This window comes from Xenopus tropicalis, chromosome 6, assembly GCF_000004195.4.
Source record: "Xenopus tropicalis strain Nigerian chromosome 6, UCB_Xtro_10.0, whole genome shotgun sequence".
NCBI classification, from domain to species: domain Eukaryota; kingdom Metazoa; phylum Chordata; class Amphibia; order Anura; family Pipidae; genus Xenopus; species Xenopus tropicalis.
In genome coordinates, this window is record NC_030682.2 from 65,360,404 (window position 1) to 65,376,543 (window position 16,140).

The window sequence follows — 16,140 nt, forward strand, 5'->3', positions numbered from 1 at the left end:
ATTTAAATAAAAGCTATATTTTAAATGATCCCCCGTGTGCACCAATTCTTGGAATGCGGTGTTCTTCTTTCACCATGCAAAACGCTTTTGTAATGACCAAATAACTAAATTTTTGTCTAATCAGTCTAAAGCACTTTGTTCCAAAATCAGTGTGGCTTGTCTAAATGAGCTTTTGCATACAATAAACAACTCTGTGTGTGGCGTGAGGCCAGAAAGGGTTTCTTTCTCATCACCCTGCCATACAGATGTTCTTTGTGCAAATTGCGCTGAATTGTAGAACGATGTACAGATACACCATCTGCAGAAAGATGTTCTTGCAGGTCTTTGGAGGTGATCTTTGGATTGTTTGTAACCATTCCCACAATCCTCCGCATATGCCGCTCCTGTGTTTTTTTTGGCCTGCCAGACCTCGGTTTTACAGCAACTGTGCCTGTGGCCTTCCATTTCTTGATTACTTTCCTTGAAACTGACAGTTTAAATCTCTGAGATAGCTTTTTGTAGCCTTCCCCTAAACCATGATACTGAATAATCTTTGTTTACAGATCTTTTTAGAGTTGATTTGAGGATCCCATGCTGTCATTCTTCAGAGGAGAGTCAAACAGAAGCACAAATTACAATTGGCCACCTTAAATACCTTTTCTCATAATTGGACACACCTGCCTATGAAGTTCAAGGCTTAATGAGCTAATCCAACCAATTTGGTGTTGTCAGTAATCAGTATTGAACAGTTACATGCATTCAAATTAGCAAAATTACAAGGGTACCCAAATTTTTGCACACCCAATTTTTCACATTTGATTTAATCTCATAAAACTAAATGAATACTGCTTCACTAAATATCTTTGTTCAGAAAACACCCAGTACTCAGATGTTCCTGGGAAATGAGACAAACCATTGTTCTTTTTTTTTTTTTTTTGAAAATGGAGTAAATTATTATGCAGACTGAGAGCGGTTCCCAAACTCTTTCATATGACTGTGTATACATATTGTACACATGTACACATATTTATATGATCAGTTTATTTATTTAAAAACAAAAACCCTGAGTTTGTGTAGTGTTTTGGAAATCAATACCAACAGGAGAAAATGTGACAATAGAAAAGGCAAGGTAGGCATTTAGTAGCCCTGGGGACTCAAACTTGGAATATATGGGAATTTATTATAATTTACACACAGTCTGTATCTTTTGGGTTAGACTTTTATTCAGACTTTTATTCAGTCTCCTCAAGTGGGGACATTAATAATAATATTTGTTTTGCATCCTAAATGTTGTTCTCTTAATCTTTACTTTGTCAAGTCCGTGAAGTTTCTGGATGAGGAAGAAGCTACAGACAATGACCTAAAAGCAAAATTTAAAGATCGCTGGCAAAGAACTCCATCCACTGAACTTTATAAACCGCTAAGATCAGGTATGAATCAATATTATTAGCTGTGGTAGTCATGTTGCCTGGGAAATACAGTATTACATCTTTGAAGTAATAGAATGTCTTAAAAAATACATTAAACTCTGCATTTTAATAAATTTGTATCGCTAAGTAGTTCTCCGGTACTACAGAATAACACTTTGTTACTGAGTCAGAAAGGTTTCTAAATAACGATAAGGGATGCAATACCTCTACAGGAGCAAGTTGCAGAATCATTGATTAATTAGGTTGGCCCACTATTGGAGATAAATAAATGTCAGATTTTTTTTTTTTTTATAACTTAAATTTTATTCTAGAAAGAGAGTTGGTTTGACATTCACCTAATGAATTCTTAGTTAATTTAACATTACTGTAGTATGAGAGACATATCTGTGTGCAACACCTTTTGATTGATTATTTAACAAACTGAATTCAAAGTAAGAATAAGAGTAAAGTTAGAGATAAAAACAAAATATTGGGGCAGGAGCTTAATGATAATATCCGGTTACAGACATTTTGGGTGAATTTAGGAGTATCCAGGTATTCCAGACATTGTTGAACCCAAGTTCATTGTGTGGTTGTGGATGGCCAATATATATTCCATATGTTTGATTTCCTCTACCTTGTCCTGTAGTTCAGCTTCAGAGGGTGTCTCTTGCTGCTTCTATTTGAGAATCAGTCTTTGGGCTTCTGAAGAATATAATTAAATAGCCAGCAGCCATCTTTTGTGAGCATAGATACAGGTTTTCCCAAGACATAGATCCAGTGGTTTAGATATCAATATAATTTTGCAGTACACTTTGCAGCAACCTCTGTGCCATTAGCCAGTAGGGAGTAATTTTTGGACAGTGCTATAATATATAGGCAAGTGATGGCAGAGTTATTTTCATACTCTTTTCAAACTCTTAAAGGAAAAGTAACACTAAATTTTTTTAAGTAAAAAAGCTATTCTACCCTGCACCAATAACTGCCCTATCCTGCAAACCACTTAGTATTTTAAATGCTTTAATAGAAAATACCTGCTAAAACTTGGCTTCCTGTCAATTGAACTACGGCGATAAGGCGAAGGAAGGAGCTGCATCCACTATGCGACGATCGATTCATCAAGCCTAGCCTTCTTTCTGTATAGGAAGGAGTCATTATTTGCATTCTTGGAGGTAGTTCTATTAGTTGGTTATATATTATGGAGATATTGCCTGCAGTGAACAATGGTTGTAAACATCTCTTTTTATAAAAAGCAGCTTTCCATGGTTGCCTGAGAATAAAAAAATATTTGTTGGAAATTAAATATTTCAGTAGGGGGGTGGTTTGTTCCTTTTCTTTTAGTAGTTGGAGAGGCCAAAATTGGAACAAATTCAGGGTCACCCGCTAATAGATTGCGATTGAATATGGATTTTTGGTGTTGGATCAGTCCAGACAATAAATTGTGCCAAAGGTGTAAGAGAAAGGTAATGATTGGATTTGAGCTTTTGCATTGTTGCAAAATCCCAAGCTTGCAAAAGTTACCCATAAAAATGCTGCTGTGCATAATAGGCTATAAGATTCTCAAAATCTAACCAGTGGACAGTTCACAGATCTGAATGCCATTGGATCAGCTGTGTGAAACGTGTTGCCCTAAAGTAGTTAAATATATGTGATACTTTTAATTCTACTTGGCATGGTAGTCTGTAGACTTGTTGACCCTGTGAAGTTGTTTGTGCCAGATTTAAGTTTTTTTTCTGTGGTAGGTCAATATCCTTTTTATTGACAGCTATTGGGAGAGCCCTAAATAATTAAATCATCTTGGAAAATATTAACATTTGGATTGTCGCTATGCGATGAATCAAGTGATTTAGTAATTTATCCCAGTCTGCATATGTCATCAGCATATAAAGTAATTTGATTATTCTTAACATAACCTGAGATGTCTGGTGTATTACAAATTAGATGTACTAATGCCTCAGTTGCCAGAGCACATAAAAAGTGAAGATAAGACAACGAGCCCCATGTGCAATTTCAATCCCTGTGGAATGTATTCCCCAATGTATTCCCATGAGTTCTATATAGCCTAAAGGGCTGGTATATAAGACTCTAAGCACATCTAGGATGGCTCCACTGATGTTACATCTCGGTAGTATAGAACAAATGTTTCCACAAAACCTTATTGAATGCTTTATGTACGTCTAACATTAGTGTAATTAATGGTGACCTGGAGATATTTGCATCCGAAATCTGCACCCACAATCAGTAGTTTGTCCACCTGGGATAAATCCCAGATAACCAGGTGTGCATAATTTTGAAAGTAATTTGACATTTAGAACTGAAATAGGTCTATAGTTTTGAATGTCCGAGTGATCTCTTTTTTAGGGGTGGGAGAGAGAGGGGTTAGCCATTAACATCTCCATTGGGAGAGATTGTCCCTGTCATATGTAGTTAAATATCGCCAAAAGGTGTGGAGATATGATGCCTCTATTTCTTATAGTAAGCCATCTGGGCCTAGTGCGGTATTGTTGTTTTAGTGTCTGGTTACTTGATTTGAGGCATTAAGGGTTGCCTTCAGCTGTAACTGAAGGCCTGGGAGCCTCTATAGGATCTACCCATACAGACATAGGAACTAGTAAGTTTTTTGCCATATGACACAAAACAACTGTGGGTGAGAACCACTCGACTAAAAATATGAAGATAGATTACGTGGTTTCACAAATCCTCTCCCAAGACTGATTAATTTAAAGGGGACATATTGTGGGGAAATGAATTGGTGTGCCAATGAATTGTACTTGTCTTAATATAAAAGGAATGTGCTTTAAAAAGTAGTGTGTCAGGCAGATTTATTGAAATTTTCTCCAAAAACCCCATTAGTCCCGCAGATCTGTCCCAGTTTCTGCTGCCTCCTTTCCCAGGCTGTGCAGGGGGCCGGTGGCAGTACACTGCACTGTAGGATAGTAACCAATTAGCAGCTAGGCTGATCTGATAGGGAACTAAAGCATATCTTTATGTGACTGTGATTGCCTTTCCCTCTATTGTGCTTCTGGCAGAGACTGTTAGGACATGCCCATTTCTCATTTGAAACATGACAGGGTCCTGAGGGACAGATCAATAGGGAGTTCCAATGAAGGGGCCATTTTTACAGATAGTATTGATTTTTTGACCAAAGTGAAACCAGCTCCATATAGTATTCATAATTGCCTACAATTAGTTTTTTAGTTTATCCTATATGTCTCCTTTAACTTGTAAAGGTTATCTACACTATTAGAGCGCCTCTGTCTTTTAGTTCCTGGTGGGTTTGCGAGTCATAGGCAGTGCTTAAGGCTAATGGTAGAGCTAATGTCTTTGAGTACCTTCTTTCATCAGCGAGGTGTTTATTAATTGGTCTAAAGGGAATACACAGGTAAAATTAACCCTTTCACTGCCAGCTGTTTTGGACAAAGCGGAACTTGTAGTGCCAGACAGTTTTTGATCATTTTGCACATAGGGGCCTTTCCTCGGGGGGCCTTTTAGTTTACTCAGGAAAACAATATATTGTTTTTTTTTTAGGACAACCTAAGCTTTCAAAATATGGTAGAATTTTGGTGTAATTCCAATTCTGTAACAAGATATAGGCTTCTAAATGTCTAAAAATATTTTTTCAAAAATCACATTTTCCATAATATAAACACACATACCAGAAACAAATTACAAACCGGATTCCAAAAAAGTTGGGACACTAAACAAATTGTGAATAAAAACTGAATGCAATGATGTGGAGGTGCCAACTTCTAATATTTTATTCAGAATAGAACATAAATCACGGAACAAAAGTTTAAACTGAGAAAATGTACCATTTTAAGGGAAAAATATGTTGATTCAGAATTTCATGGTGTCAACAAATCCCAAAAAAGTTGGGACAAGGCCATTTTCACCACTGTGTGGCATCTCCCCTTCTTCTTACAACACTCAACAGACGTCTGAGGACCAAGGAGACCAGTTTCTCAAGTTTAGGAATAGGAATGCTCTCCCATTCTTGTCTAATACAGGCCTCTAACTGTTCAATCGTCTTGGGCCTTCTTTGTCGCACCTTCCTCTTTATGATGCGCCAAAAGTTCTCTATATGTTGTTCTAGAACCTGAATATATTTTTTTGCATTGATGCTGCCTTTCCAGACATGCAAGCTGCCCATGCCACACGCACTCATGCAACCCCATACCATCAGAGATGCAGGCTTCTAAACTGAGCGTTGATGATAACTTGGGTTGTCCTTGTCCTCTTTGGTCGGGATGACATGGCGTCCCAGATTTCCAAAAAGAACTTCGAATCGTGACTCGTCTGACCACAGAACAGTCTTCCATTTTGCCACACCCCATTTTAAATGATCCCTGGCCCAGTGAAAACACCTGAGCTTGTGGATCTTGCTTAGAAATGGCTTCTTCTTTGTACTGTAGAGTTTCAGCTGGCAACGGCGGATGGCACGGTGGATTGTGTTCACTGAGAATGGTTTCTGGAAGTATTCCTGAGCCCATTCTGTGATTTCCTTTACATTAGCATTCCTGTTTGTGGTGCAGTGTCGTTTAAGGGCCCGGAGATCACGGGCATCCAGTATGGTTTTACGGCCTTGACCCTTACGCACAGAGATTGTTCCAGATTCTCTGAATCTTCGGATGATGTTATGCACAGTTGATGATGATAGATGCAAAATCTTTGCAATTTTTCGCTGGGTAACACCTTTCTGATATTGCTCCACTATCTTTCTGCGCAACATTGTGGGAATTGGTGATCCTCTACCCATCTTGGCTTCTGAGAGACACTGCAACTCTGAGAAGCTCTTTTTATACCCAATCATGTTGCCAATTGACCTAATTAGTGTTATTTGGTCTTCCAGCTCTTCGTTATGCTCAAATTTACTTTTTCCAGCCTCTTATTGCTACTTGTCCCAACTTTTTTGGGATTTGTTGACACCATGAAATTCTGAATCAACATATTTTTCATTTAAAATGGTACATTTTCTCAGTTTAAACTTTTGTTCCGTGATTTATGTTCTGTTCTGAATAAAATATTAGAAGTTGGCACCTCCACATCATTGCGTTCAGTTTTTATTCACAGTTTGTTTAGTGTCCCAACTTTTTTTGGAATCCGGTTTGTATTTTATGCACAAAAATACAACTGATTTGGAAAGTTCCATGTCTCCTGAACATGCCAATGCCAAATATATATAGTTTTATGAAGATTTCTCACTTGTATAGGTCAAAAACTCCCAGCAGTACACTACCAAATTTCCAAAGCACTGCTTCAGAAAGCTGCATACTTTAGATTTCAAGGCCAAAAAATCCACTAACAGAAGGTTTATCCCAGAAAATTACACATTTATGAAAAGAACAGATTATGGGGAATCCAGAATAGGCACAACTGTCTGTCTAGTAAACTATCAAGTCGCAATGCTTTCCTAAAGTTATTGGTTTTTATCAAAATTTGTGAATTTTTTTTTAAAAAATCACTTCAAAGCTTCCATTTTATAGTATCTCTTCTCTCCTATAGGTCATAAAGTAACCAAATAAAACACCCTAACTATGATAGCCAGGGGTCCACTGAACAGTTTGATGCACAATATGTATAGGTTTACCTAAGTATGTGGCATGTAGGGGCCCCAATGTGAACATATCCCCATATGATCTATCATTTCTGTCATTTCAGCTTCTGCAAAATCAACACATTTACATCATTATATGTGCAATAAAGCTAGTATAAAGTACGCTCACCCCAGAAATCCATATACTTTTGGAAAGTACACATTCTCCTGAATCTAAAATGGGTACCCATGTCTTTCTACTCCAAAATACCAAGCCGCAAAGCTTTTCTAAATGTAGCAATTTTGAAGAGATTTCCAAAAATCACCTCAAAGCTTCCACTTAGCAGCATCTTATCTCCCACATAGCATTAGGTACCAAGATAAAACACCCTAAATTTGAACACCAGGGGTCCACTGAACAGTTTGATGCCCAATATATATATATATATAAATATATATAGGTTTACCCAAATATGTGGCGTGTAGGGGCCCCAATAGGAACATACCCCCATATGATCTGTCATTTCAGCTCCTGCAAAATCAACACATTTACATCCTTTATGTGGGATAATGCTCCAAAAAAAGTACGCTCACCCCAGAAAGCCATATATTTTTGGAAAGTACACATTCCCCTGAATCTATAATGGGTACACATTTCTTTATACTCCAAAGTACCAAGCCGTAAAACTTTCCTGTTATGACATTTCAGAATAGAGAGATCACAAAAGGTGTGTTTTTATTCTTGGAGAAATACTACACTTTATTATACACTTTTTTTCATATTTCTGTTGTCTACTCCTGAGCTGTAGAGCACTGGGGGTCTCTTTCAACTTTTGACTACTGTGCATATTAGTCATCAACCTATTGAGAAAACCACCGGTGCTCACATTTAGGATTTTTCATTTTTATTACTAAAGAAATGTAGGCTATGACAATGCTGTAAAATGCTTGTTTGTGGCCCTCTGCCCTCTTGCCCAGCTTTCTGGACCCTCTGTCCCCAGTTAAAGTAGCAGGATTTTTGAAGCCGCTGCAAGAATACCATGATACATCCAGCATCTCTGGTGTTACACGTTTAAGGTAAAAGACTACTAACCAATCCAGACTTTAGCATTCTTACAAGTTTTTTTTTTAATTTGCTTCATAATCAACTCAAAACTTTTTTTTTTTTTTTCCATAAATTAGAGGGAAACAATTTCCGCAGTGTTTTGGACAAAGCCATTGGAGCTGATGCTGTTGTTAAAGAGCGCTACCAGTGTCACAGAGAAGCAATTGCTATACTCTGCAAGCCAGAAGCGGAGCTTAATGCAGCTATTCCATCTGCCAACCCAGCAAAAACAATGCAGGGCAGTGAGGTGAGAATGTTATACAATGGTAAAATTATTTTTGACATTAGTTTATTTCTTAATCAAATAATGTATTTACTTTTGCAATTATTTTTGCATTCTTGGGGAACAAATCTATGTATTAAGCTATTATATGATTTTCCAGTTTGGATTCAAGGTCTTTCTGTAATTTTTTTTTTTTTTTTTTTTTTTTTACATAAACCTATTTTGTTGGGCTTATGTAGAAAAATTGGATACAAAAAAAATATAAATGATTTCACAGATTGAAAGGATGCCAGGATACTCTGATGAACTATTTTCCAACATCCCTTAGGTTCACAGTGTAATGCACTTCATTGTAAAGTGATGGATTCTGAACCTTGAAGGCTTATTAACAACCGGAAGCACAGTTTTGAGCACGCTCGCCATGTTTTTTTTTCCCACAATGGAGTGCATTTTGATGCATCATTAATATGAAGTACCATTAATCAAGATGGTTTTACACACAACTCACTGCAAGGAATAGTGCAGGTTGCCCATTGTTCTTGCTGATATAGATGAGTCCCCCAGTTTTCTATAGTGGGTGGTGCACAGATTCTCTGTTTCATTGTGATGTGTCTCTCACTTTTACAGTCATAGAGTGGTTGCATTACACTGTGAGCCTGGGTGGTGGGAAATGTGTCCTTTGAGTCAGGGATAGACTGTCTTGATTAACTTTCAGTCTGTGGTGTCTGGTATCTCCGTGTAAAGAAAATATATATTTCTGGAAGTTTATATAGTGTTTATGCACTTTTTTACATAAGCCTTACTGAATGAGCATTCATATAATGAAAGGGTAAGTAGGACAGGAATATCAAATTGATTCATGAATTTTTGGTGCTTTAGCAGAATCTTTAGCAGTATTCCTTTGAACCATGCCAAGTGAGAAAAATGTAACCTGGGTTATGTGAGTACACTAGTATGGTTTTAGAGTCCCTTGTACTAGTTCCCTCTTTGTCATAAAAATATTATTCATGATAGTTCCCTTTTAATTATAAATAAATGTAGCTTTAAAGATGATCTTTATCAAGCTTTGGACTTGTTCTAACTTTGTGTCTCTCTATTTTTATTTTTTAAATTCCTGACCTGCTTTGTAGCCTTATAGGTTTTACATTACTGATATAGCATTATCATATTTCTATTTTGAAATCATTAGAATATTATATTTAGAATTTTATATTTTCTAGGTTGTTAGTGTCTTAAAATCTTTGCTAAATCAGTTGGATGATGTGAAGAAAGTAAGAGAACAACTTGAGACTGATATTAAATCTGTCAATTTTGACATGACGACAAAATTTCTCACTGCATTGGCACAAGATGGTGCTGTCAACGAGGAGGCAATATCTGTAACAGAACTGGATCGGATTTATGGAAGCTATACATTCAAAGTACAGGAAAACCTTAAAAAGCAGGAGGATCTTATAAATAATATTCAGGTATTTTAATATTAAAAATATGTTCTTTGTTTTATACTTTGCTACTCAGAAAATCAGTAATTCATAACTTAATTCTGTTGGTTATATGTTGGAACACTAGCAATAACACTGTTACTGTCTCTAGCCAGTCACAGAGAAGATCTGCTCAGTTGCAGGGGAATATTAGTAGAGGGGTAGTTTTACCTTTCCAATTCATTTTTAGTATGTTATAGAATGTCATATTCTTAGCAACTTTTTAATTGGTCTTCATTATTTCTCTTTTTATAGTTATTATTTGCCATCTTATTTTGTCTTTAAACGGGGGGTCACTGATGCATTGCTCTGAGAGTCTACTTTTTATTGTTACTTTTTATTACTTATGCTCAGAACCTCTCTTATTCATATTCTTCTCTGTTATTAAAACCTCTTCCTTATTGCTAAGGTAAATTGGACCTAACCATCTGATAGCTGCTGAAATTCCAAACTGGCGAGCTGCTGAACATAAAGTATACAAAATGAAGACCAATTGCAAATATCACTGTTTGCATTGTACTAAAAGTTTACATAAAGGTTAACTACTCCTGTCATGTTACAGTCTGTTTGGCCAGTGGGCAGAATGATTAATATCCTTGAAAGAAAAATTGATATTCTGCCTATGCTGCAGGGACCATTCCCCCACCCCCCAATGCCAGATATAGCAGATTTTATCCACAGGCCTAGAAAATCCCCCTTAGCACCGGGAGCTATTGCGTTTGGCCAGGAGCAGGCACATGAAGTAGATTTCTCTGTGAAACTATACTTAAGTTTTGTGCTGAAATCCTCTGTAAACCTGCACCTTGGCCAATGCAGTGGCTCCGGGTGCAGGCAAATAAATCATTTTTTTGGATTGTAGGATGGATTCAGGCCTGCAGACAAACATGTCTGACAGGAGCCTTAGGAGTATATTTAACTGTGTAAAAAGTGGAGTAAAACATCACCGGTGATGTTGCTCATAGCAGCCAATCAGATGCTTCGCTTGGATTTTCTAATTGTTGAAATCTAATTGCTGATTGGTTGCCCTGGGCAACATCACCGGTAATGCTTCACTCCACTTTTTACACAACATAATAAACAAATCCCTAAGAATTACAAAGTTACCCAACTACTCCCCCAGCATATTCCTTTGTGCAATGATGATATTTTTTGGAAGCTCAGATACTGTATTAGTACCTTTTACTTACTTACTTCACTTACATCAAAGGGTGTTTATATTGTTCTTTAATCACTTTCACTGGTTAAAATAATTTTTGACCACTAAGGTGTGTCCTTGCCAATTAATGTACAGCACTATATTTATTGATCTTAATACTACTTATAGCTTTGAGTGTTAAATGTTTATTATATGTGCTATTATTTGTTTTTAGCACAGTTTCCAATTAATCCTTATGACATTTGAAAGTTACCAGAGTTATGTGGTGTTGGTTAATGTTTACAGCCATCTTTTTTTTTTTTTTTTTTTTTTTTCCTGTTGCCCATGTTAACATTTACTTTATGGTTTTTAGACCGCACACCAAGAATTTTCAAAGATGAAACAATCAAATTCTGAAGCCAATTTGAGAGAAGAGGTCCTGAAGAATTTAGCTGCGGGACATGACAACTATATTGAACTTGTAGCTAATCTGAAGGAAGGCACAAAGGTTAGTGCACATATATAAATTTTCCCTACATGATATCCTGCCTAATCTTGAGGCTGGGCCACCCAGCAACTGCTCCTTAGAGTCTGTGACTGCTATCTTAATGACCTTGAGGTGCTTCCTTGATTTAGTGGTTTTTAGGAGTATTTTGATACACCATCGCCGTACTTAGTTTGCACACTTTGCACTTAATTTTAGTCATATGATCTGGGATCCATGACTGCCCACTTTTTTTTAAAAAAGAAAAAAAGATTATTATGGATTACCTCCTCAAGCTTGTAGGTCTGACCCACGAGCACTCAGACCCCATGCTACCGATGAGCTTCTGACTGTGGCCTTATCACTTATTGCTTGTCCTTTAAAGCCCTTGTAGGCCTAACTAGAATATGATGTAAAGTTAATAAAGAACAAGGATGTATAAAATATAGAAGGACTATACCACCTGACTGTTTGTTTGTTTGCCAGAAGATCTTTTTAGAGGAGACTACAACCTCAATTTGTCATTTCATATTCTTATTTGTATTGTGTGGATTCCATCCAAAACTCTGCCCCATACACAGGATGCTGTCTAACCAATTGTTTCTCTATACAGCAGCTACTAATTGTGTTGCTAGAATAAAGTGTACATTTAATTTATGTATACAGTAAGTCAGGGGTCCCCAACCTTTCTTTCTTATGAGCCACAGTTGAATGTAAAAAGATTTGGAGAGCAACACAAGCATCTTAAAAGTTCATGGAGGAGCCAAATAAGGGATAAGATTGGCTATTTGGTAGCCTCTATACACACTATCAGCTTACAGGAGGCTTTATTTGGTAGTAAATCTTGTTTTTATTCAACCAAAACTTGCCCCCAAGTCAGGAATTCAAAAATAACTACCTGGTTTGGGGGCACTGAGAGCAACATCCAAGAGGTTGGCGATTACTATAGTTAAGTACAGTAAGTATACAGGTAATTTATAAACTACAAACTAAGAAATGGTAGTAACCTAAACTTAGAAATGGCTCCATTAATTTAACCTAAGTGTCTCAAATGTCAGGAAATCAAATGAATAAAACGTACCAAATACAAAAGAGAGATCCGGGTGTATAAACCCCGGATCTGTCTCACAGTTGATCCAGGTCAAATTCCCAACACCATCATATCAGCTCTCACAATGTGAAATCCTAAATACCAAAGAACTCACCGTTGTTCAGAAGTGGTTCAGGTGCTCAGAGCCCCGAACCTGTAGCTGGGGAAGGCGAAATCACGCATATGCAAAAGGGCTCCAAATGCACCGGACACAGCGGCTTGCTTAAAACTTGATTTTTATTACTCCATTTAAAAACAATACGCCTGACGCGTTTCGTGTAAATATACACTTAATCATAGGCATGATTAATACAGGTAATTTATAGGATCAAAAAGCCCCCTGTCCTTCCCTGCAATATATTTTATAACGGGGTGCTCTAATTCATTGTTTATATTAATATTTAGTTACCGTATTTTTCGCCGTATAAGACGCACTTTTTCTTCCCCAAAACTGGGGGGGAAAAGTTGGTGCTTCTTATACGACGAATACCGTATTAGTGCCGTACCGTATAAACTCCAACACCCGCCTCAGCAATACGCATGCACTCAGCTGTCCAAGGAGGCCCCGCCCTCTTACTGTGACCTCACAGAGCTTTCCGGTACCGAGTCCTGCTTCTGCCTTCTGCGGTACCCCAGGCCCGCGGTATACACATATCTTTCCGCCCTGCTTCTCTCCTTCGCCTTTGTAACTCACGCAAAATGGTTCACAAGTTAAAGTATCACGAGCAGAAGCTGCTGAAAAAGGTAGACTTTATTAATTGGGAGGTGGATAATATCCATGAAGTCAAAGTGCTGCGAAAATACCATTTGGATAAGCGAGAAGACTATACTAAGTGTCGCCTAAGTAAGTGTCGCCTAAGTACGTCGAAGCGAAATCATTGCTGCTATGTTTCATTCCGGTCTTTCGTTTACAGAATGGCGATAGGAGTGTGTAAATACCTCTCGTACATGTGTGAAACGGGCGCAGCCATGACACTTTCACCATGGCAACAGTATGGCCTACTTCCGGGAATGCATAGGCTCGCATTAATAGCTGGACTCAGTCTTGTTATGTTTATAGAAGCACGGTGTGCATGACACGTGCTGACCGAAACACATGACAAATCAGAGACACTTTAGAAAATATTTTACTACAGTATTTGGTTCAGAATCTTTTTTTTATAGATATTCCTCCTTTAAAATTGGGTGCGTCTTATATTCCGGAGCATCTTATATGGCGAAAAATACGGTATGTCATATATAAAATCGAGATTGTCCTTTTTTCACAGTTTTACAATGATTTGACTGAAATTCTGCTGAAATATCAATGCAAATGCAGCGACATTGTTTTTGCCCGCAAAACAGAAAGAGATGAATTGTTAAAGTAAGTACTTTATCTTTTTGTCTAATTTGTAAATTTTGATGAAAAGTTATGTTTTTCCAGACATTGAACAAACTGCTGACCTGCTACCTAAACTTGATTGCTAGAATTCCATGTGGAACCAGCTTAATCAAATCAATGTCAGCCAAGCAATTCAGTAGTCAGATGGTATTGTTGTGCAGTTAAAAACTTTTTTTTGTGATAATTTCTATTAAAGGATATGCAGGGTCAGACTGGGCCGTGCAGGACACTGGGAAAAATACCTAAGCCCTGCAGCCCCCGCTGACCCAGCCCAACCCCAGGAACTTGCGAGTGGGTAGGGCCCCAGGCGACAGCTCTGATGGGCTCCTGACACCCCAGTCCGACACTGAAGATATGTATTGGTGATTTACAGAGCTATGTAAAATGATTTACACCAGAAAAACTGTAAAAAGTGGTGTTAAATAAATTGTGCATTTAGAAAAAGAAATATTTCTTCTTCCTTGTTTATGCAAAGCAATAAATTTTAAAATGGACTACAGTGGTAATTCATAAAGAAAACAAGTTGCAGCCTTATGCAGCTCCTACCTCCCTATCTCAATCCTAAACTTGGATGCAAAGATATTAGTTTTATTTCTTCTTCCTTGTTTATGCAATGCATTGTGACCGCTAAGAAGGAGGAAGTAGTGTTCTGGCTATTATGTTAGACCACCTGTTCACTCCAGCCCTTATAGATTACATTTTTGCCTAACTAACTATTGAGAACATTTTTTTATTTTACGCAGTCTAGCCATTTTATTTTTACACTAAACTGTTCCTTTAAGATTTTATTTTAATGATACCAGGATTCCTAGCCCAAATCATGGAGAACAGTCCCAGACGATTATTGCTTCTCCAATGGCATGCATTATACATTTAGGCTGTGCTCATCTACCAGCTGCAAACCCAGAGTTTTACATAAGACTGCCAGGTGGTGAAATGCCATTTATTACTCAGAATGCATTTGAGTAACTTATGAGCCATATAGTCTAGCTCATTCTTGATTGAAATGGGCTTCATAATCCCAAGAGTAGTGTTCTTATGCAGATGGAGAAATGGTTAACTGCTGTCTTGACAGGCACAGCATCAGCCTGTTAACACATGCACGTCATTTGCAGTAGGGTAAAATATTGGGTTGAGGAAAAATAGTTATGAGTTTTGAGACCTGCTATCCAGATTGCTTGGGACCTAGCATAATTCTGAGCTTTCTGAATGAGTTTCTGGAAGATGACTCCCATATCTGTATATCAAAAACCATAAGAAAGCCTATTTGTGCAATCGAAATATTTTTATTTAAAAAAAAAAAAAGTTTTCCTTTTATTACTGTTCACTGGGCAAGCAGCAAACGCACACATTTTTCCAATTTTTTTTTTTTTTTTTTTTTTATATAAACTGTTCTGCTAAACCATACACATTGGGGCTCATTTACAAAAACTGGGCACAGTTACCCTGGTACAGAAACCAATTGCAAGCAATTACCAGTTAGCTTTGATAGGTCTATTGCAGGTAGGATAATTGAAGCAAATCTCTGGTTGCATGCTGTGGGTTACTGCACCAGGCAAATTTGTCCTACCACTCTTTTCAGTCATAAATTCAGTTTGCATTTCTGTTTATGTGAGTAATATCATGTGAACTAAATTATGGTATGAAAATAGACAATATATGTAACCAAATTATTGCTTATGCAGGGATTTACAACAAAGCATTGCCAGAGAACCAAGTGCTCCGTCAATTCCCCAAGTACCAAGTTACCAAAGTGCTTCATCTTCTTCATCCACAAATACTTCTGTATCCAGCATCCCAACACCAGCACCTAGAACTGTCTTTGTAAGTAATTTCAAGATATTCATTTGAAATAAATTAGGTCATAAACAACTATATTGCTAAATGTACTCATTTTGCTGTTTGCTAAATTTTCTATCTTTTATTATGAAAGGTTAATGTATTTATTTTCTTTAAGAGGTTCATACAATCTTTTCATCTATTAAGTGATTTAGGTTGTCATGGCAGCGTGTGCACTTTTTTTAAACTAAAGGACAAATAAAGTGATATTCATTGTGTGTTGCCAGTTCCGCATCTACTGAATATAGTAGCTAATTTTAGACCTGGGACCGGCACCTCTGTCCACTTAGAAGTGCACCAGCCTGGTGTACAATCCATGACCACTGCGCTGCCATGATCTTCCAAAGCCCCAGAAATCTTCTTAGCTGTGCTGGACAGTGTGCATGTGTAGTAGAATGCGTGTGTTGTAGCATGTGTAGTAGAATAAAAATCTTTATAGTTAAAGTTTTATTACTTCTGATACTCTACTAAGCATCTGTAC

At 37.3% G+C, this 16,140-nt stretch overlaps 1 protein-coding gene across 4 annotated transcripts in view; it reads left to right on the forward strand.

Annotated features, from left to right (window-relative positions):
* pdcd6ip (programmed cell death 6 interacting protein) overlaps window positions 1–16,140 on the forward strand; it is a 66,120-nt gene that overhangs the window by 43,654 nt on the left and 6,326 nt on the right. For all 4 annotated transcript variants that reach the window (XM_012953564.3, XM_012953565.3, XM_012953566.3 and 1 more), the window contains 6 exon segments: window positions 1,298–1,409; window positions 8,104–8,273; window positions 9,470–9,718; window positions 11,239–11,373; window positions 13,708–13,802; window positions 15,506–15,644. In XM_012953564.3, the coding sequence (XP_012809018.2) occupies window positions 1,298–1,409; window positions 8,104–8,273; window positions 9,470–9,718; window positions 11,239–11,373; window positions 13,708–13,802; window positions 15,506–15,644 (900 nt within the window).